Source organism: Stenella coeruleoalba (assembly GCF_951394435.1).
Source record: "Stenella coeruleoalba genome assembly, chromosome: 12".
Classification (NCBI taxonomy): domain Eukaryota; kingdom Metazoa; phylum Chordata; class Mammalia; order Artiodactyla; family Delphinidae; genus Stenella; species Stenella coeruleoalba.
In genome coordinates this window covers 29,971,569-29,993,581 of record NC_137158.1, presented here as the reverse complement: position 1 = coordinate 29,993,581, position 22,013 = coordinate 29,971,569, and the positions used below count along the sequence as shown (strand labels likewise).

The 22,013-nt window shown below is 38.0% G+C and overlaps 1 protein-coding gene across 1 annotated transcript in view; it reads right to left on the bottom strand.

Moving 5' to 3' along the window:
• UFL1 (UFM1 specific ligase 1) overlaps positions 1–22,013 on the bottom strand; it is a 53,408-nt gene that overhangs the window by 27,010 nt on the left and 4,385 nt on the right. The window contains exons 4-6 of the mRNA XM_079938624.1: positions 10,879–10,976; positions 10,238–10,352; positions 8,015–8,145 (exon numbers count right to left, since the gene is read on the bottom strand). Of these exons, the coding sequence (XP_079794750.1) occupies positions 8,015–8,145; positions 10,238–10,352; positions 10,879–10,976 (344 nt within the window). The remainder of the gene's footprint in view (positions 1–8,014; positions 8,146–10,237; positions 10,353–10,878; positions 10,977–22,013) is intronic.

The window sequence follows — 22,013 nt, the reverse complement described above, 5'->3', positions numbered from 1 at the left end:
AAGAGAAGGGAACACTCCCAAAGACATTCTATGAAGTCACCATCATCCCGATACCAAAACCAAACAAAAATACCACCAAAAAAGAAAATTACCAGTATCTCTGACAAATGTAGATGCAGAAAATCTCAACAAAACATTAGCAAACCGAATCCGATAACACATAAAAAAGATCATACACCACGACCAATTGGGATTCATCCCAAGTTCACAAGGATAGTTCAACATAGCAAATCAATGGGATACACCACATAAACAAAAGAACAGACAAAAACCACATGATCATCTCGATAGCTGCAGAAAAAGCATTTGACAAAATTCAACATCCACTCATGATAACAACTCTTACCAAAGTGGGTACAGAGGGAACATATCTCAACATAATAAAAGCTATTTATGACAAACCCACAGCCAACATAATACTCAACGGTGAAAAGCTGAACGCATTCCCGCTGAAATTTACTACAAGGATGCCCACTGTCACCACTTCTGTTCAACACAGTATCAGAAGTCCTAGCCACAGCAATCAGACAATAAAAAGCAATAAAAGGTACACAAGTTGGAAGGGAAGAGGTAAAATTATCATTATAAGCAGATGACATAATACCATATACAGAAAATCCTAAAGACGCCACACAAAAACTAGAACTGATAAATGAATTCAGCAAGGTAGCAGGATACAAGATTATCATACAGAAATCTGTTGCATTTCTTTATACTAACAATGAAATATCAGAAAGGCAAAGTAAAAAAAAATTCCCTTTAAAAACTGCATCAAAAAAAGATATACTTAGGAATAAACCTCATCAAGGAGGTGAGAGACTTATATGCTAAGAACTACAAAACATTAACAAAGGAAACTGAAGATGATTCAAAGAAATGGAAAGATATCTCATGCTTTTGGATTGGAAGAATTAATATTGTTAAAATACTAATACTACCCAAAGCAATCTACAGATTTAATGGAATCCCTATCAAATTACTCATGACATTTTCCACAGAACTAGAACAAATAATCCTAAAATTTATATGGAACTATAAAAGACCCAGAATTGCCAAAGCGATCCTGAGGAAAAAGAACAAAGCAGGAGGCATAACCCTCCTTGACTTCAGACAATACTACAAAGCTACAGTAATCAAAACAGCATGGTATTGGCATAAAAACAGACACATGGATCAATGCAACAGAAAAGACAGCCCAGGAAATTCCCTGGTGGTCCAGTGGTTAGGACTCTGTGCTTTCACTGACAAGGGCACAGGTTCAATCCTCGGTCAGGGAACTAAGATCCCGCAAGCCACACGGCCAAAAACAACAATAACAGAAGACAAACAGAGCCCAGAAATAAACCCACACACCCCTATGGTCAATTAATCTTCGACAAAGGAGGCAAGAATATACAATGGGGAAAAGACAGTCTCTTCAGCAAGTGGGCTGGGAAAGCTGGGCAGCCACATGTAAATCAATGAAGGTAGAACACTCCCTCATACCATACACAAAAATAAACTCAAAAATGGCTTAAAGACTTAAATATAAGACATGACACCATAAAACACCTAGAAGAGAACATTGGCAAAACATTATCTGACATAAATTGTAGCAATGTTTTCTTAGATCAGCCTCCCAAGGTAACAGAAATAAAAGCAAAAATAACCAAATGGGACCAAATCAAACTGATAAGCTTTGGCACAGCAAAGGAAACCATAAACAAAATGAAAAGACAACCTACGTACTGGGAGAAAATGTCTGCAAGCAATGTGACCAACAAGGAGTTATTTCCAAAATATACAGTTTATATAGCTCAATTTAAAAAAAAAACAAAAAACACCAAACAACCCAATCAAAAATGGACAGAAGACCTAAACAGACATTTCTCCAAAGACGACATAAAGATGGCCAATAGGCACACGAAGAGATGGTCAACATCACTAATTATTAGAGAAATGCAAATCAAAACTACAATGAGGTATCACCTCACATGGGTCAGAATAGCCATCATCAAAAAGTCTACAAATAATAAAGCTGGAAAGGGTGTGGAGAAAAGGGAACCCTCCTACATTGTTGGTGGGAATGTAAACTGGTGCAGCCACTGTGGAAAACAGTACGGAGGTTCCTTAAAAAACTAAAAATAGAGCTACCTTTTGATCCAGCAATCTCACTCCTGGGCATATATCCAGAAAAGACAAAAACTCTAATTTTAAAAGATACACACACCCCAATGTTCATAGCAGCACTATTAATAATAGCCAAAATGTGAAAGCAATCTAAGTGTCCATCAACAGATGAATGGATAAAGATGTGATATATATATATACACACACACACAATAGAATATTACTCAGCCATAAAAAAGAGTCAAATGTTGCCATTTGCAGCAACATGGATGGACCTAGAGATTATCATACAAAGTGAAGTCAGAGAAAGACAAATGCCATACGACATCACTTACATATGGAATCTAAACTATGATACAAATGATCTTATTTACAAAACAGAAAGACTCAGACATAGAAAACTTATGGTTATCAAAGGGGAAAAGGGGTGGGGGAGGGATAAATCAGAAGTTTGGGATTAGCAGATACAAACTACTATATATAAAATAGATAAACAAGAAGGTCCTACTGTATAGTACAGGGAACTATATTCAGTATCCTGTAATAAAGTATAATGGAAAAGAACATGAAGAAAAATATATATACACATATATATGTATAACTGAATTGCTTGCTGAACACCAGAAATCAACACAACACTGTAAATCAACTAAAAAAAAAAAAAAAAAACTGCACCAAATTTTACATCCTTAAGCAGAATTATGCTATTGAAATACCAGGTAATTGATCTGTCTTCCCATTCTGTGATCAATTTGCTTTCCCACCAAAATTTCACCTCAAATTTGGTGACTCTTGACTATCTGTCTTGCCCTTTATTGTATGTTAATTTCTTGTTCATTCTATTTTTTCTGTCTGTGAGGCTCCCCTCACCTGGGAAGTCAGTGAATGTTATATGATTTCATCTCTGAAGAAAAACGAGATCACGAACATATTGAAAGGAAACTGAATGCTGTATTCCAGTTAGGGTGTATGACTGGGAGAAATCCACTTTAATTTCTCTTTTGCTTATCAGTCTTTTCTATAATGATTATACATTTCTTTGTTTGTTTGTTTTGTTTTTGCGGTACGCAGGCCTCTCACTGTTGTGGCCTCTCCTGTTGCGGAGCACAGGCTCTGGACACGCAGGCTCAGTGGCCATGGCTCATGGGCCCAGCCGCTCCACGGCATGTGGGATCTTCCTGGACCAGGGCACAAACCCATGTCCCCTGCATTGGCAGGTGGACTCTCAACCACTGTGCCACCAGGGAAGCCCCATTTCTTTTTTTTTTGAACAGCTTTAATGAGATATACAAAATTTACATATAAATCTAACCAATTCTAAGTATACAATTCAACAATCTCAATAAATTAATAGAACTGAGCAACCAACACCACAATCCAGTTTTAGAAGCTTTCCATCACCCAAAAAGTTCCTTCCCAGATATTTGCAGTTAATTCCTGTTGCCACCCGTAGACCTAGGGAACCACTGATCTGCTTTCTGCCTCTACAAATGTGCTTTTCTAGAGATTTCTTATAAATGGAATCAGTATGTGGTCTCTTGTGTCCAGCTTCTTTTACTTAGCATGTCTTTGAGGTTCATGCATAATAAAGCACAGATCAGTATTCACTCCTTTTTGTTGCTGAATAGCATACTGGTGTATGGATATACCATATTTTGTTGTTTGTATCCATTTGTCAGTTGATGGACACCTGGATTATTTCCAGTTTGGGGCTATTATGAATAATGCTGCTATGAAGATTTGTTTCATGCCTTTGTGCAGAGATATGTTTTCATTTCTTTTGGATAGATCCCTGTGAATGCTTTTCTTTTATAATAATTACAATTTATTTTAAGTAAAGGAAACTATTGAAGAAAAAGGTCTAGACTTTTTTCTGACTCCAATTTTTTCATCCCTATTCATTTTAAGCCAATTATACCAGTTCTCTGGTTTAGGTTTAGTCTGTGTTTTTATTCTTACACATATAACTAAAAGACTTTTAAGTTATTCTAACTACTTGATTCTCTCTTGTTGATTATTTGAAATGTTATAAATTTTCCCTATGACAAACCTGGGAGAGCAGAAACAGTTGTCTAAATATGAATTAATACTTAAAACCGCTGTGTTTGGGGATTTTTGACTAAACTATTATTTTTACCGAATTCCTATATAGATCAATTTGGTTTGTATTAAATTATTTTACCTAAAATTTTCAGTTGAATTATCTAGAGCCCCCCCCCACCCCGGACCAATTAGGTCCAATTACGTGAAGTTTGCTCTCCTGTTTATCTTATTACAACCTTCTCATGTTTTTTGTTTTCTGTTCCTTTCTACCTGAACACATTCCTACAAAAATGCAGAGGGCATCTTGAAGAAATTTATCTTAAAACTGCTGGGTGCATAACTTACTGTGGGTGTTCAATAAAAGTTTAATTGGATTGCACAAAATTTCTAGCTTTTTTTGTACAATGAAACTTAGCTGCTGAATTATTTCAATCTGGAATACAATGTAGCTTAGTATTCTTCTCACTAACTACTTCCTGCTCTTCTTTCTGGCTACCTATAGTAACAATAAACATAAACCCTTTTCAATCAGAGATGCAGGTCTTCTCTCTGAAGTTAGACCAGAAAACTGAGTTGGTTCCTTGTATTTAAGAGGCAAATATGAAGATACATTACCTTAAATGGAACTATCTAGAAGCCACACAGCCTAGCAACATCTTTTGTGGCTCAAAATTTGTTTTTGCTCTCATGGTTTGATAATACCTCCATACAGAGAAACTCAGGGCTACTATGAGTCAGGAAAATATTATTTGCTGAACCAGATGATAACTACACTCACCACAAAAACTAGTCAAAGAAAAAGGATAAATATTTGTTAATAGGAAAAATACACTTTTAGGTTTTTTTTTTGTTTTTTTTGACTAAGTGATAAACGTTCAGGGTACAAAAAAGTTACAAAACGGAGTCCCCCTCCATTCCTATCACTCAGCTACTCAGTTCCTCTCCTGGAAAAAACTACTGTTCTTGTGTTAGAAGGGTGATCTGGTGGAATCTGTCAGAGCCTATGTAAAGCAGACATCCACATAGGGAAGAGAGCTGTAGCAGCAAATGGGAGATCAGTCACATAAAGGGGAATTAATCAAATAAGTAAATACATTAAGGATAATGGGAGCTAGGTTTCTCATGGACAGAGAAGGGAGTTACAATTATGGAAAAGGAGAAAACTAGAACAAGACTTAGAGTGTTGGAGGTATCAGTGTGAACTCATGGTTCCTGATACACAAAAATACAAAAATATAGATATATAGGGGGGTGTATACAATTGTGTAACGTGTATACCTTAGCTTGTCTGCTGAGAGGGCTTGGGAGTAGGAACAACCAAACAGCAATAAACAATCTAGTGTCCAGATCTTGGTTTCTAAATACTATACTCTACTAAAAGGAACCAGGGCTCGTTGGAGAAATGGCTGATTCCAAGGTTGGAACAGGTAAAGTATGAACTGAGCCTGGAACTTCTTGTTGTGCCAGAAAGAAGTGTTGGAAGAATGATGGGGACACGTCAAAAGGACACAGAAGCCAGCTTGAAAGGCCTTCCACTAGCTAAATCAGAGCCAATTTGAAAATCTAAATAATGGTAACAATAGATTATAATCCAATGAATAATATAGAAAACCATAAGTCCACAGTGATTTAATAAATGAATAAACTGAAAATTTGATGAAAAACAGGGTAACTCACATGATCTCAAACTGCCCTCCCCATAAATACTTAATTATAAAGGGAAACAAGAATCTTTATGAGAAGCCTAGCAGATATCTCCTTATTAAGAAGTCACAGTGCACCTCATCAGTAACTGGAAAAATCTAAATTGTATGCCACCTGATAGGGTTCAATGACAAGAACATATAATCACTTTTGTGATATTCCTGCCAAAGATGCATAACCTGAATATAAATATGACAAAGTAGCAGAAAGAAAAGATTTAATATTCTATGAAATAACTGGCCTGTGATCTTCAAGTGTCAAGGTCATGAAAGTAAAGTAAGTGTTCCAGTGACTAAGGAGACATGACATGACAATTAAATGCACTATGTGATTCTGAACTGGATCCTTTTTGTATAAAGAATATTATTGGAACAACTGGTAAAACATGAATGGGATCCAAGGACTGGATGGTAGTAATGGATCACGGTCAATTTTCTGATTTTGATGTTTGTATTGTAGTTCTATAGGATGTTGCCCTTGTTTGTAGGAAATACAGACTAAAGTGTGATTATGGGACATCATGTCAGCCACTTTCTCTCAAATGTGACAGAATTAAAAAACAAAAAGGTTCTCTAGCAACTTTTCTGTACGTGTGAGATAAAAAAAGGAAAAAAGAGAGAAAGAAAACTGTTGCATTAGATTGCAAGCTCTCTCTTCTATCCTTTTAGTCTTTTGTTCCACCAGGGCCCTGAATGTATTAGGTGTTCAATGAGTGCTTTGGATTTGTTGAATGACAAAAAGAAATCACTGTGGCTGCCACGAAAAAATGTCCTGAAAAGTAATAAGAGTAGAAGAAGGGGGACTTGTTAGAAAGCTCCTGAAACAGTCTAGGTAAAAAATGGACTGAAGTGGTAAGAATGGTGATGTCAGAGAAGTAAAGATTACATAACTATTTAAAATATGAATTCAAAAGATGTGTTATGGAAAGGGAGGTAAGAGAAAGGATGGCATAAAGAAGGACTCCCAGTTTTCTGGCAAAACCAACCTGATGATGATATTTACTGGTAATGGAAACACCAGTGGAAGAATAAATTCAGAAGAGGTGGAAAGTGGGACAGTAGTGAGTTATTTTAAATATGCTGAATTTGAGGCACTTATAATAAAACACTTCAACAGAGATGCTGTACAGATAGTATGAGTCTGAAACTTAGAAGAAAGGTAAAAGCACCTAGGCAGACAGTACAGGACTGAGAAGAAAAGATGGCCTGAAACAAAACTTTCAAGGCTCGTGAAAGGAGGAAGAGCCAGAAAAGGTACAGCCTAATAAGGTACAGCCAAAAGAGGTAAAAAGAAACCAGGAAAGTATAGTGTTAAGAAAAAAAAAAAAAAGAGAGATGAGAACATTTCAAGAAGGAAGCCGTAATTGGGGTTAAATGGTGCTATAAAGTAAAACAAGCCAGGTGGGTGAGTTGAGAAGTGAATAAAGGTAAGAAAACTGAGATAGTAACTGTAGACATCAATTCGAGAAGGTTCACTTTAAGGAAAGGAATAAACAAGATGGTAAAGGGAGTGGATGGGGTTGAGAGAGGTTTGATTGTTTTAAAATGGAGAAATCTGGACATTTAAATGCTGGTGGGACCCAAAAACCACTGAGATAAACTAAATGACACAGGAGAAAAGAGAGAATTGAGAATGTAGTTTTTCTTAATTCCACACTGGAGTTTGTTACACAGGGCCCAAACATTAAGTTCAAGTGATTTTGAAAGTAAAATTGTTATTCATTAGAATTCTAGAATGTTATTTAGTAAAAAAAAAAAGTTCTAAAGTCATCCAGCCCCATCTGCGGCCCAAAGAAGTTAGGTGACTGACTGACTTATCTACTCAAGGTCACAAGGTTACTATGTGATAGGGATATGACCCAAGGACTTCTGACTGCATACTCTTTCCATGATCCCAGGGTGACTTTATATATGATCTGGGTGTTCTGCAGAAGTACATCTGGGGTCATAAGGATGGTGAAGGTAGGCAAGTAAAGGAGATGTGTGTTAGAGAGAGTGTGGCCACATTCTAGGGCTCTGGAATCCCCATTCCTATTTCACAGAAGCTGCCCTCTGTCTATTTAATAAACTAGGGGCCTGAATGAGATTCTGCTTTAAAAAAAAAAAGCATACAATAATCAAACAAATGTAAAAATATACATAATTTAAAATATGCTTACCGGGTAATAGCACTGAACAACCCACGGATGCGTGCTTTATGTCTAGCTACAAAAGCTTCAGTAAATATTACTCCTCTGTTATCAAGATCAATGTGTCCGTTAATAATTCTACCTAGTCGCTGAGTTAGCGCCTGAGGGTAAAGATGGATGAAAATTCTTATTAATTTGAAAGAAAATTACACATTTACATTTGTACAGTCTTACTAGCGTCATGTTGCATGCTGATGCTGTATTAATCATATGACTGAATAATTTCAGCAAGCATGAATTAACAAGATATATAAGGTAAAATGAAGACTTAGGATCTAGGAAACTTCATAATCTTATGGCAGAGACAAGAATCGAATAAATCAAATAGTTGAATGTTAAAAGTCTCAGCTACATGCTAAAATAAGGCCTATTTCTATGGTAAAATAAAAGAGATTGATTAACCAATTTTCTAGATACAGGCAGTCTGACACATAGACAGCCAAGACATATACATGGGTCTTCGAGAGGATCCTATATGGAGCTTCTAACACTAACAGAGAGAAATAAATGTTATTCCAAGATTCTGCGACCTAGGGAAACATAAGACCTGAAAAGTTATCTTCTGTGATGCAAATATTAACAAACTGTGTCCAGAAATCTATACTGACAGACAACCTGATTTCTTGGTAATCTCAAGAGAGTATTTTTCCACAGCTACACTATGACTGGGATCAGGTACATATAAAATAAGCCTGGACATATTTGCCTTCCCAGGACAAGTTAAATCTACTCAAGTCAGCTGGCTGATACTTTTATGGTACAGAAAAATGCTTTCCAAACAACTTCTTAATGAGCTTTTAGAATACTGCCTGTGATTCTGAGAAAAATTAAAACTGGAAACTATTAAGAAACTATATATATTTCTAAAATGTATCAGTAGCACAATTTTATAAGCAATCATTTGAATCTGTTCTGATACTTTTATTTAAGTGTCTAAAATTTTTTTTTTTTACCTTCTGTGATTTACATATATTTGCCGATTTTATCTTCTGTGATTTACATACATTTGCTCAGGAGCTTAGGCTCCTGAAATGCTTTGTAAAACAGATCTATGCCCTAAATGGTATTTTAGATGCAATTAGAAGAAATCACTCAGCTAAAATGAGTGAGTAAATCTGTTGTATTATAAATTAATCTCATGCAATTATGGTTTGTTAAGTTAAAGTATACCTAAAAAGAGATTTTGCTTTTCCCTGTTTTGTTGCAGTAAATACAAAACAAAACCATCATTTATTGAGTACTTCCACTGTGCCAGCCATTTCAGTAGATATATCATGAATATAGCCTCACTGAGATCTATGAAAGAGACAATTATTCCCATTTTCAGATATGTAACTGGAAGCACAAAAGACATGAAATAATTTTCCTGACACTGAATAACTAAGCAGTGGCATAGCCAGAATTCAAATCAAGGTCTGTTTAACTCCAAAGCCCATGCACTTTCCACTGTACCAAATGGACTTCTATAATTCTAAAATGTCAAACCATTTTAAGAAAAAACAAACAGGGAACTAGCCTCTATTTTCAGGTAGCATTGTTATTACACTATAAATCAAGATATCTGATTTGAGTATTGACACAAGTACCAAAAATGAAGAGAATATAAGTGATTCCTTGGTTCTTCTTCCTGTCACACTGACAGTTTAGAGGAAAAAAGGTGACATCAAAAGATGTTGGTACTACTTACATTTTGGGCAAGAAAATTCTTTGTTGGGAAGGGATGTTCTGTGCACTGCAGGATGTTTAGCATCAGCCTTGACCTTTACCACACAAGATGCCAGTAGCACCCCTTCTAAATTATAGTCTTCATCAGTTATTTCTTAAAATATTTCTTAAAATATAACTAGGCAATCAGAACTGATGATACCCTGGTTAAAGTTTCTGTACAGTTGTTATCAGAACATTAAATAAACCTATATGCTTATGGTATACCTGCTACTGCATCAAAGCAGGCCTAGAACTTAAGTCTACTTAAGTTTAGGGTGTCTCTGGGTTCAGGAAGATTACAATCATGTCTAAACAATCTCATCAGAGCCATCAATGTTTAAGTATTCCCCAAATATATTGTTAGAACATCAGTAGTCAAACACTTGCAAAAAATCAATTAATGGTAAGAAGGTATAGTTTCTTCCCTCCCATTAAAATTCTTTTATTTATCTGAAAAGACATATTATAGTATTAAGAAAAAAATACCTGTGTCAGAAAGTTTCCGGGAAGATCATAGGTTTTACACAGTTCGGATATGGTTACCTGACCACTTTCCTGTAATTTATCATTTACCTCTTCTGCTAACCGATCCAAATAGTTCCTAATAGTTTAAAAAAAAAAAGGAAAAACCCAATTAGGAATAATAATTTTCCTCTATCTATTATGTCTAATTCCTGTTGCAATAAGGTATGCCTCAAAAGTAATGAATATGTTTAGGTAAACACCATTCATTACTCATATTCTGAAAATTTTCTTATCAATTTAACTAAATGTAAGGTTAATCAAATAATAAATGCTGAAATTGTTTTCAACAATTAAAATTCTGCAATCATTTTCATTAATATTTTTGGAACAATTCTGCTTTCAGAGTTAAACTCATACAGGAAAGATGATAAAAATTATGTTTTGTGTCGCTTTAAAACAACAGAAAAAAATAAAAGTTATATTATTTCCAAGTACTCCACACAAGTAAATACTTACTTTTTAAGTACAATGATCCTTACAATGAAAATCAGCACTAAGTGTTCTAAACAAAATGCTGAAGTGGCCACAACTGTTCTAAATTTAAGTATAAATTTACTTACAAAAAAAGAAAACAAAAAAGTGTACTTAAATATCGTACATACTCATCTATCAGTTGTCCCAACACTAGCTGAACATGTCTTTCTGATTTAACAATGTCACCAATTCTATTTTCAATATGAGTCAGATCCACATTAATCGCCTGGAAAATAAGTACAAATTCTATTAGTGATAAGTTCATACTGTTTAAGTTTGAAATTACATATTTAAAACTTAAAAAAAAAACTTACTTATCCTTAGGTGAATTTCAAATTGATATGAAATATTATAACAAGTCTCAAATAAAAAATTAGAGGCTTGTTGCTTATTTACTTTGATTTCTGAACAAGTACATTTTCACTTGCTAAGAAAGTTCGTATTAAGAAGTTACACCATTTCAGGGGTCTTTTCTCCTCCAGAGTCCCCCTGGAGCCTGGGGAGTCTGGTGGGGCGCAACAGGCAAGTCCCAACCTGCCAGAGATCACACAGTGAGTTGGTGAGTCTGCGACCCACACCACCCATTGCCTCGGAGCAGTCACCAGACTGCCGCCCCACAGGCAGCCACTTGGCCCAAGATCAACCCAGCCCTGGCTCTCTCGCTCAGGAGAGGCTCTGCAGGCCAGAATTCAGGGGATCAAGTTGGCCCATGCATCTCAGCCCCTGCTGTGGTTCTCAGGCTTGCTAAGACGTCAGCCAAACCTGCTGTCGGCTTCGTGAACAAGGCTTCTCGGCAGATCCTGGCTGGTGGTTCTGAGCTGGGAGGTAGATGTAGATGGGCCCCTGGGCTGAACAGTTAAAGTTTGTCAGGCAGAGTAAATTGGAGCTTTGTGTTCCCTAGACACTTCAAGGACAAAGCTAATGGCAGGAGCTGAGCTCTGCCAGAATAGAGAGATAAGATGACCACATCTATCACTCCTGAGGTCAAGGAGACCTCCCTGACTGCACATGTGCAGAAAGACTCCTCAGGGGTCAAAAAGGGAGGCGCGCTACCCCATAATAGGTGCTGTCAATGTCCCATAGGCTGCTGCGCTGGAATCCATCTTGGCAAAAAGATGCACCTGCATATGGAGAAGCACCCTGGGTCAGGTCGGAGGTTGGAAACGAAGCAAGATGACTGGCCAGAGAAAAACAAACACCTGGAAAAACTCCCTCCATATAAGTGATTTAAATCACCTCTCTGGTGTGCTCCTCATTAGGGAGGATGCCTGCACTCTTCTCTGGGTGCATATTTTTGCTTTGCTCTAAATAACCTGGTTCTTTGTTCTCTTTGCACATACTGTGCTTCCAATAGATCTTGTGCCTGCTTTACAATGTCTTTTTGTGAATTTTTTCTCTCAAGAAGACAAGGACCAAGGTCCTCTCACCTGCCGACGTCGTCTGGTGCCATGACTTGGATTGCTTCCAAGGAAACTTGCACGTCTTGCTCAACTATGGCTAGAGACCTCTGCTTGCACTATCTTCCTTAGCTTCTCCTTTGGCCTGCACCTTTCTTTCCTACTTTTCTTGCACATAAGGGTCTGTTTTTCACTACATATTTTCACACCCTCCTGGGAGAAGATCTTTTGCTTTTTATTTCTAAACTGCCAATGCTGTCTTTGTCAGGCTGAGTGCACAGGCTCCCTGAGGTCTTATCTTGGTTACAAAAAACACCAGGGCATATGACTTTGGAAATAATTATGTTTCCCAACTCCAATTCTTCCAAGAGTTCCTCCTTTTACCTCTCGGACCCCCCAACCCCTCAAGCTTTGGCAGCCCTTACACTGCTATGGACAGCCTATTGGGCTGGCCAATTCCCAGCAGATAATGTCATAAATTTTACAAATGCTCAACCCCGAGGAGTACATCCCAGTAGGAAATCTTGTTATAGGACATAGGGGAGATCTGATGTCTATAAAGCTTAAGGGAAAACCGGCAACCACTCTGCACTGGTTCAAATGTCCACCCCAGGTAAGAAGGGAGGGCACCCTGTGCAAGAAACCAAAGCTGACCAGAGGTGTCTGGTTAGAAATCAGTGGGGGAGTACAGGATGCTCCAAAGCCCATCAGCATTAAGATTGAAGGACATTCAGAGGACACTCTGAATCTCCTCCAGGTGCCTCCTAGTAATGTTTCCAGGATGCTGGACTTCATTTCTAGAAGCACTGTTCTCAGTTGCAGGTTATTCAACATGGGAGGATCTCCTTCTAAACCAAAAAAAAAAAACACCCCTCAGAAACGCTCCCAGGGCACTAAGTTCTTTTTGTTCTTTCTGTCCACTTTTAGTCATAAACACCATGGAAGGTATCCCTGGGACAACAATGTATCAGCCAGTCTGCCTCTGTCATTAGGGCCAATTTGAGCACTCTTTGGTCTAAATTCTAGCTATGAAACTATGAATACAGAAAAAGATGATTTTTTTTTTAACACTGTGTGGCCACAATACTCTTTAGACTCCAGAAAAAACTGGTTAAGATAAAACCCTTTTGAAATTGCAAAACTGGTTCTTTCTGCATATGCAATTAGAGAAAGCTAGCTTGTTAAAATACTTTTTTTCAGAATTCTGATCCTGAGAGAACAAAAATATGCCTAGGAGAAAGCCTGAAGTTAACTCTTATCATGTCCTTGAGAGACAAACAAAGCCCACTTTGCCTGAGACTTCAGCCTTGGGTTAATTAGTAGAACTTCAAGCCAAGGGAAAAAAAAAGCAAAGAGGCATTTTAAACCTCAAGCAGAAACTGTGAGGTCTCTGTCTGTCTGGATTTATGTATATCTCAGTATGTGTCTCTGTCTGTGGATAATATTGCTGAGGCTAATTCGTAAATGAACTCTATTTAATTGGCTGAAAGAAAAGTAAGTGCTTATAAATCAAACAATTCTATATATAAGAGAAACTAAGCTAAACAAATTTCAGGTTCACATGATCTGGGAAATATTCAGTATTGAATTGCTATCTGATATTAAAGTTAGTTTAAGTTTATTAATACAGACATGTCTTTAGAGTCATCAATATTAAGTATAATACCTTTGTTTTACCTAGGTTTACTGAAAGTCATTAAGTTCACACTGTATCTGTTACATTTGTCAACAAGAGAATTAACTTGGTATGGGATAAAAGCTTTTGAGTAAACAGTGTGGGAATAATTATGTTTTAGTTTTTCCAGATTTTTGGTACCTTGAAACTTTAGTTTTGCTAAATCAAGTCAAATGATAAAAAGTCATTAAACGTCTAAATCATTTTTAAGATAAAATACTGAAATATTGATTGCTGAACAAATCTAAATTCACCTACTTTTGTCTTCTCGCAAGAGGGAAACTAAAGATGTTTGGGTTTATCAGACACATGCCTTGTACTACATTGAGAAAAGAAACTGGGCTTTGGGAAAATGCATGTTTTTAGAGGTTATGGAATATATTAAGTTTGCTAATCAGGAAATACCAATACGACAAACAGTTCACAATTGCTTTCTTCTTGGTTTTCACTAGAGGTTAAGGTTTTTAAGGGTTAACAAGTATAATACGTAATTAAAGCTACTAAAATGATAAGGGAAGCATTTCACTGTGTGAAGCAAGTAGAATATATGTTGTCGGTGATAGAAGATATGAAGACTGGAATTTTTTCTCTCTCTGTTAAGAGAACAAAGTTTTCTTGGAATGCTGCTTTTGATAAGAGACTGTGTGAATTTCTTTGTCTTTAGGTGATTTGTATTTGCTTTTGAAATCTTTTGTTACTTTGGTTGAGTAAATAAGTATTATTTCACAATGATCTATGATTCTATTTGACTGTTTTAAAACTTTTTGATATTTTTTTGATATTTTTTAACAAACTTCCCAAGTGTCAAATTCTAATTAAAGTTCTTCTGACCTCCAGCTAACTTCAAGGCACTTCACAGGGCCCCTGAGGCATCTCAGAAAAATATTACACTAACTGGGATTATTTGACAGATTAAATTACAGGAGGAACATTGTCAAATAAAAGGTAACAATGACAGAATCTGTAAAGATCATGACACATGTAGATAAAGTTCACTCTGCTTCTACAAAGATTAACCCCTGACTGTCAGACTCTGCCATCCTGATGTCCTTGTAACATGGCAATGGTCTACTCCTAAATCAGGGAACTTAAAATGGGTAAACAATAGCTGTAAATTAAACAGGGTTATGGGAAATCCAAGATGGCCACCTGGCTTTTCCCAGCTCCCTGGCAAACTCCATTTTTACTTGATGGGTTAAAGCCTTCCCTGGCTACAGGGCTGATGCCCTCACAATGAAAAGGAAATGGTTAAAAAATGTGTTTTCCACTTGGGGTATACTTTCTTCAACCTCCAGTGATCGAGACACCCACTTCACTAGACAAATCATATAAGCCTTAACGCAAACTTCTTGAAATTATCACTGTAACTATCATCCTCAATCATCAGGCAAGGTCAACAAAACTAATGGAAAAAGTGGACTCAAACAGAACAAAAATTAATTACATGGGATTAAAGGAACTGGTAAATATGATTAATTTTTATGACTCTGACATATTACCAACTTCTAATCTTTGTTTTTCAGATACATAAAAGCCCTTCTCCTCAAGTTACTTATGGCTTACAACAATTTGGTAATTTACACCTGAGGATAAAATTAAAACATTTTTCTCTTTGCCTGGTCCCTCCAGAAATTGGAGATCCTTGGGTTATGAACAGCCTTATCAGGTAAATAAAAAAGACTGCCTCCTGACATGTAAAGGAATCTCAAAATACTTTAGGGACCTCTAGAAGACAGAAATCCACCTAAGCAAAATCTGATGGCAGGCCTTTGGCATGGCTTTCTTGGCCTTGAGAGGCCTTTTGGGAATTTAGTCTGAGACTCCTGAGGAGTTACACCAGAGTCAGCATGGAGGAGCCTATGCTGTCAATGGACCAAACTTATTTTGAAAACAAATTGATCTTGGCTGTGTTTGGTGGAAATGAGGGTATTTTAGAAAAAGGATTATGTTTCACTAAATATTAAATTCTAGTTTTGTTAATTAAGGCCTGTGTCTACTAAGACTCACTTCCCAGATAGTTCCTTGCTGTTAACATTATATTGTTACAAAATTTAATTAAATTATTAAAGGGACATTCTAAGTTTCTTTCTGAAGCCTAACTTCATAATCAACCTTTGGATAAAGGTCACATACTCCATGATCTACAACCTGGAGATTAACACCAGGCTATGATCATTTAAGTTTAAACGAACAATTAGACTATACTAAGGATAACCAGCCTAGTAACATTAGGAAATTAGGCTGAACGTCTTATGGACAATGCCAATGTATATAATTTCCCTTAAAGATACGAAGTGGTACAAAACAGACTAAGACAGACAACTTGGGGATGTACTAGGCTGCACCTAATGTAAGTTCTTGACTTAAACCCTTACTTCTGACCTTACTAATACTGCTAGCTATATTATTTTTTATTGCCTGTTTTACAAAATTGTTGTTTCTTACATTACCAAATGTATGACTGATCTCTGATAAAATGATGATATATATATAGTCTCATACGAAATCAATGACTGTTAGTGTAACTCTAGATATGGGAGGAAGCAACAAAAGGGAATATTTTCCTGGATCATAAGAGACTAGTAAGACAGGTGGTCCAGAGACTTTTGGCTACTGATAACAAGGCCTCGTCCAGTAATAAACAGCACAGTGAGTGGCCTGTCAGCAAAATCTTCACCAGACCTGGGAATGAACATTCCTAGCACCATGGTACAAAATGGTCATAAAATGCCGCCCAAACCATGTTCAAATTTATGATTATAAAGGGCCCTGCCAACTGGAAACTGGCACTCGCCATCTACCTCTACAAGGATTAAATCATGAGCTGCTTCAGCTGCTGACCTTCAACATCCCATGAAAAGAGTTCGGAATGGAAATCAGAAATGAGGCACTCTGTGCTCTGGGAAAAAGTGACAGAACAGGCCTTCAGATAGTTAGATATTTTCAGGTAAGGATATTTTTGATCCCTAATTCTTGCCTCTTCTCATACCTAGAAAAACATTAAAATCATTAACGGTGACATCTGCTTTGGCTATTAAGGGAAAAATTACAATTAAAAGTCAAAAAGTCAGCCATCCAAGGTAATACTAGGTGACACTATGGGCGTGATTTCAGAAAAGACTTTGTATTGCTGAGAACTTAAGTTTTATGAGCTGTGTCAAACTTGACGCCACCGGCCGTTCTCAGGACAATACCAGCTGACAGCTGGTAGCTACAACCTTACGTTTTCAAGGTCTCCTTTTGTAACTACTACATTTTTAAATAATAAAATTGCTTTAGATCATACATTAACAGAAAGAAGGGACATGTGTAGTGACCAACAGCTCCTGTTATTTATGTTTTAATAACACATCAAAGGTTAAAACCTACTTAGATAAAACTAGACAACTGGCTACGTGGCTACAGGTCTCCCCGAAGCACCAGGTCCATATTGGGTCTCAGGTTTATTCTCCCGGAAAAAAAAATTAGATCTGTTTAGTCTATTAATGTTCAGGTTGTCAATCCTCCAACTCCTTCTAACTGGGACTGTAACACCTACAACAATCACACTGGGTTAACAGAAAAGGACGTCAAAAATATATGACCAGGCCAAATGGTTCCATTCTTTGGACAGGATAAGCCAAGTACTGACTCTATCTGGACCCGTACCAAAACTGTTACCAAATGTAACCTGGTTCTTACTCCTGCTTGGGCCTCTGGTTACAATAATTCTTTTACTGATCTTTGGCCCTTGCCTTCTTTTAATCTACTTCTTCAGTTTGTTCTCTGCAACAGTTTCCCAGACAAGATGATGGTGATCCAGAGATTCCAGCCATTCCTTGAAACGGATCTTGCCAGAATAATAACAGAAGTCACCCTGGGGCCCCTTAATGAAACCTGGTGAGGACTCCATGACCCCAAGTAGGTAGGGTCTATGAGCCCCTTGCCAGCCTAAAGAATCTATAGAGGAAAGACTGTTGCTGTTCGTCCTCCCAATAAAGATTTCTTGGGGTTCACATCTCTCAGGGGGATTTGAGGTAGAAGGTAGACAGGCCCCTGGGATGAAGAGCTAGAGTTTGTCAGGCAGAGTAATTGGAGGTTTGTATGCCCTAGACACTTCAAGGACAAAGTTAATGGCAGGAGCTGAGCTCTGCTGAAGTAATTAGATAAGATGACTGCATCTATCACTCCTGAGGTCAAGGAAACCTCCCTGACTGCACATGTGCAGAAAGACTCCTTGGGGGTCAAAAAGGAAGGGGCGCTGCCCCATAAAAGGTGCTGTCAATCTTCCATAGGCCTCTGTGCTGGAATCCACCTTGGCAAAAAGGTGCACACGCCTATCAGGAAGGGCCCTGGGTCTGGTCAGAGGTGGGAAATGAAGCAAGATGACTGGCCAAAGGAAAACAAAGGCCCGGAAAAACTGCCTCCATATAAGTGATTTAAATCACCTCTCTGGTGTGCTCCTCATCAGGGAGAATGTCCACACTCTTCTCTGGGTGTGTATTTCTGCTTTGCTCTAAATAAATTGCTTCTTTGTTCTCTTTGCACATACTGTGCTTCCGATAAACTCTGTGCCTGCTTTACAGTGGAATTCTCTCTCCAAAAAAGACAAGGACCAAGGTCCTCTAACCTAACGACATCAGTTCTGCTCATTTTTGGAAGGTAGGGAAACAAGGTGGTGGAGTTGAAGGACGTGAGCTCACCTCTTCTCAAGAAAACACCAAAATCACAACTAACTGCTGAACAACTATCAACAAAAAACACTGGAATCTATCAAAAAGGGTATTCCACATCCAAAGACAAAGAAGGAGCCAGAAGGAGATGCCAGGAGGGGCGCTTTCTCAATATAATCAAACCCCGTACCCGCCAGGTGAATAATCCACAAACTGGATCCTCTGTTAGAGTTTCTCCCACAGAAGTGAGAGTTCTGATCCCCACGTCAGGCTCCCCAGCCTAGGGGTCTGGCATCAGGAGGAAGAGCCCCCAGAGCATTTGGCTTTGAAGGCCGGTGGGCTTGAGTGCAGGAGCTCCACAGGACTAGGGGAAATAGAGACTCCACACTTGGAGGGCACACACAAGGTTTCATATCCACTGGGACCCAGAGCAAAGTAGTGACTCCACAGTAGCCTGGGCCAGACCTACCTTAGGGTCCTGGAGGGTCTCCTAGGAAGGTGGGGGTCTGCTGTGGCCCACTGTGGGGACAAGGACACTGGTGGCAGAGGCCCCAGGGAATACTCCTCAGCATGAGCTCTTTTGGAGGTCGCCATTTTGGCACCAAGATCTGGCCCCACCCAACAGCCTGCAGGCTCCAGTGTTGGGACACCTCAGGCCAAACAACCAACAGGGTGGGACCACGCCCCATTCATCAACAGAAAGGCTACCTAACGTCCTGAGCCCACAACCACCTCTAGACACACCCCTTGACATGGCCCTGTCCACCAGAAGGGCAGGACCCAGCTCCACCCACCAGGGGGCAGGCACCAGTCCCTCCCACCAGGAAGACTGCACAAGCCCCTGAACCAACCTCACCCACCAGGAGGCAAACACCAGAAGCAAGGAGAACTACAATCCTGAAGCCTGTGGAATGGAATCCTCAAACACAGAAAGTTAAATAAAATGACATGGTAGAGAAATATGTTCCAGATAAAGGAATAAGATGAAGCCCCAGAAGGACAACTAAGTGAAGTGGAAATGGGCAATCTGCCTGAAAAAGAATTCAGAATAATGATAGCAAAGATGATCCAAGATCTCGGAAAAAGAATGAAGGCACAGACTGGGAAGATACAAGAAATGTTAAACAAGAGCTAGAAGATTTAAAGAACAAACAGAGATGAACAATACAATAACTGTGATGAAAAATACACTAGAAGCAATCAACAGCAGAATAAATGAGGCAGAAGAACACATAAGTGAGCTGGAAGATAGATTGGTGGAAATCACTGCTGTGGAAAAGAATAAAGAAAAAAGAATGAAAAGAAGTGAGGACAACCTAAGACACCTCTGGGACAACATTAAATGTGCCAACATTTACATTATAGGGGTCCCAGAAGGAGGAGAGAGAGAAAGGGCATGAGAAGATATTTGAAGCGGTAACAGCCGAAAACTCCCCTAACACGAGAAAGGAAACACTCACTCAAGACCAGGAAGCGCAGAGTCCCTTACAGGATAAACCCAAGGAGCAACAAGTCAAGACACATACTGATCAAACCGAAGAATAAAAACCGTATGATAATCTCAATAGATGCAGAAAAAGCTTTTGACAAAATTCAACACCCATCTATGATAAAAACTCGTCAGAAAGTTGGGCATAGAGGGAACACACCTCAACATAATAAAGGCCATATACAACAAACCTACAGCTAGCATCATACTCAATGGGGAAAAGCTGAAAGCATTTCCTCTGAGATCAGAAATAAGATAAGGATGTCCACTCTCGCCACTTTTATTCAACATCATTTTGGAAGTCCTAGCCATGGCAATCAGAGAAAAAAGAGAAATAAAAGGAATCCAAATTGGAAAGGAAGTAAAACTGTCACTGTTTGTGGATGAAATGACACTATACACAGAAAATCCTAAAGATGCTACCAGATAAGTAAAGCTCATCAAGGAAATTGGTAAAGTCACAGGATACAAAATTAAAATACAGAAATCTCTTGCTTTTCTATACACTGACAATGAAAGATCAGAACGAGAAATTAAGGGTACAATCCCATTTACCATTGCATCAAAAAGAATAAAATACCTAGGAATAAACCTACCTAAGGAGGCAAAAGACCCGTACTCTGAAAACTGTAAGATACTGATGAAAGAAATCAAAGATGACACAAACAGATGGAAAGATATATCATGCTCTTGGATTGGAAGAATCAGTATCGTCAAAATGACTATACTACCCAAGGCAATCTACAAATTCAATGCAATTCCTATCAAATTACCAATGGCATTTTTCACAAAACTAGAACAAAAAGTTTTACAATTTGTATGGAAATACAAAAGACTCCAAATAGCCAAAGCAATCCAGAGAAAGAAAAAGAGAGCTGGAGGAATCAGGCTCCTTGACTTCAGACTATACTACAGGTTACAGTCATCAAAACAGTATGGCACTGGCACAAAAAACAGAAATATAGATCAACAGAATAGTACAGAAAGCCCAGAAATAAACCCACACACTTATGGTCAATTCACCTATGACAAAGGAGGCAAGAATATACAATGGAGAAAAGACTATCTCTTCAGTAAGTGATGCTGGGAAAACTGGACAGCTACATGTAAAAGAATGAAATTAGAACACTCTCTAACATCATACACAAAAATAAACACAAAATGGATTAAAGACCTCAATGTAAGACTGGATACTATAAAACTCTTAGAGGAAAACATAGGCAGAACACTCTTTGACGTAAATCGCAGCAATATTTTCTTTTAACATCTTTATTGGAGTATAATTGCTTTACAATGTTGTGTTAGTTTCTGCTGTATAACAAAGTGAGTCAGCTATACATATACAGATATCCCCTCCCTCTTGCGTCTCCCTCCCAGCAATATCTTTATGGATCTACCTCCTAGAGTAACGAAAATAAAAACAAAAATAGACATATGGCACCTAACTAAACTTAAAAGTTTTGCACAGCAAAGGAAACAATAAACAAAATGAAAAGGCAATCGACAGAATGGGAGAAAATATTTGCAAACGAAGTGGGTGACAAGGGATTAATCTCCAAAATATACAAACAGCTCATGTAACTCAATATCAAAAAAACAACCCAATCAAAAAATGGGCAGAAGATCTAAACAGACATTTCTCCATCAACATACAGGTGGCCAAAACAACATGAAAATATGCTCAACATCACTAATTATTAGAGAATGCAAATCAAAACTACAATCAGGTATCACCTAATACTGGTCAGAATGGCCATCATCAAAAAGTCTACAAACAATATATGCTGGAGAGGCTATGGAGAAAAGGGAACCCTCCTACACTGCTGGTGGGAATGTATATTGGTACAACCACTATGCAGAACCGTACGGAGATTCCTTAAAAAACTAAAAATAGAATTGCCATATGATCCAGCAATCCCACTCCTAGGCATACATCCGGAGAATACTATACTTCAAAAAGATACATGCACGGCAATGTTCACTGCAGCACTATGTACAATAGGTAAATTGCTTCCAATTAGGTTGGAAACCACCTAAATGTCCATCAACA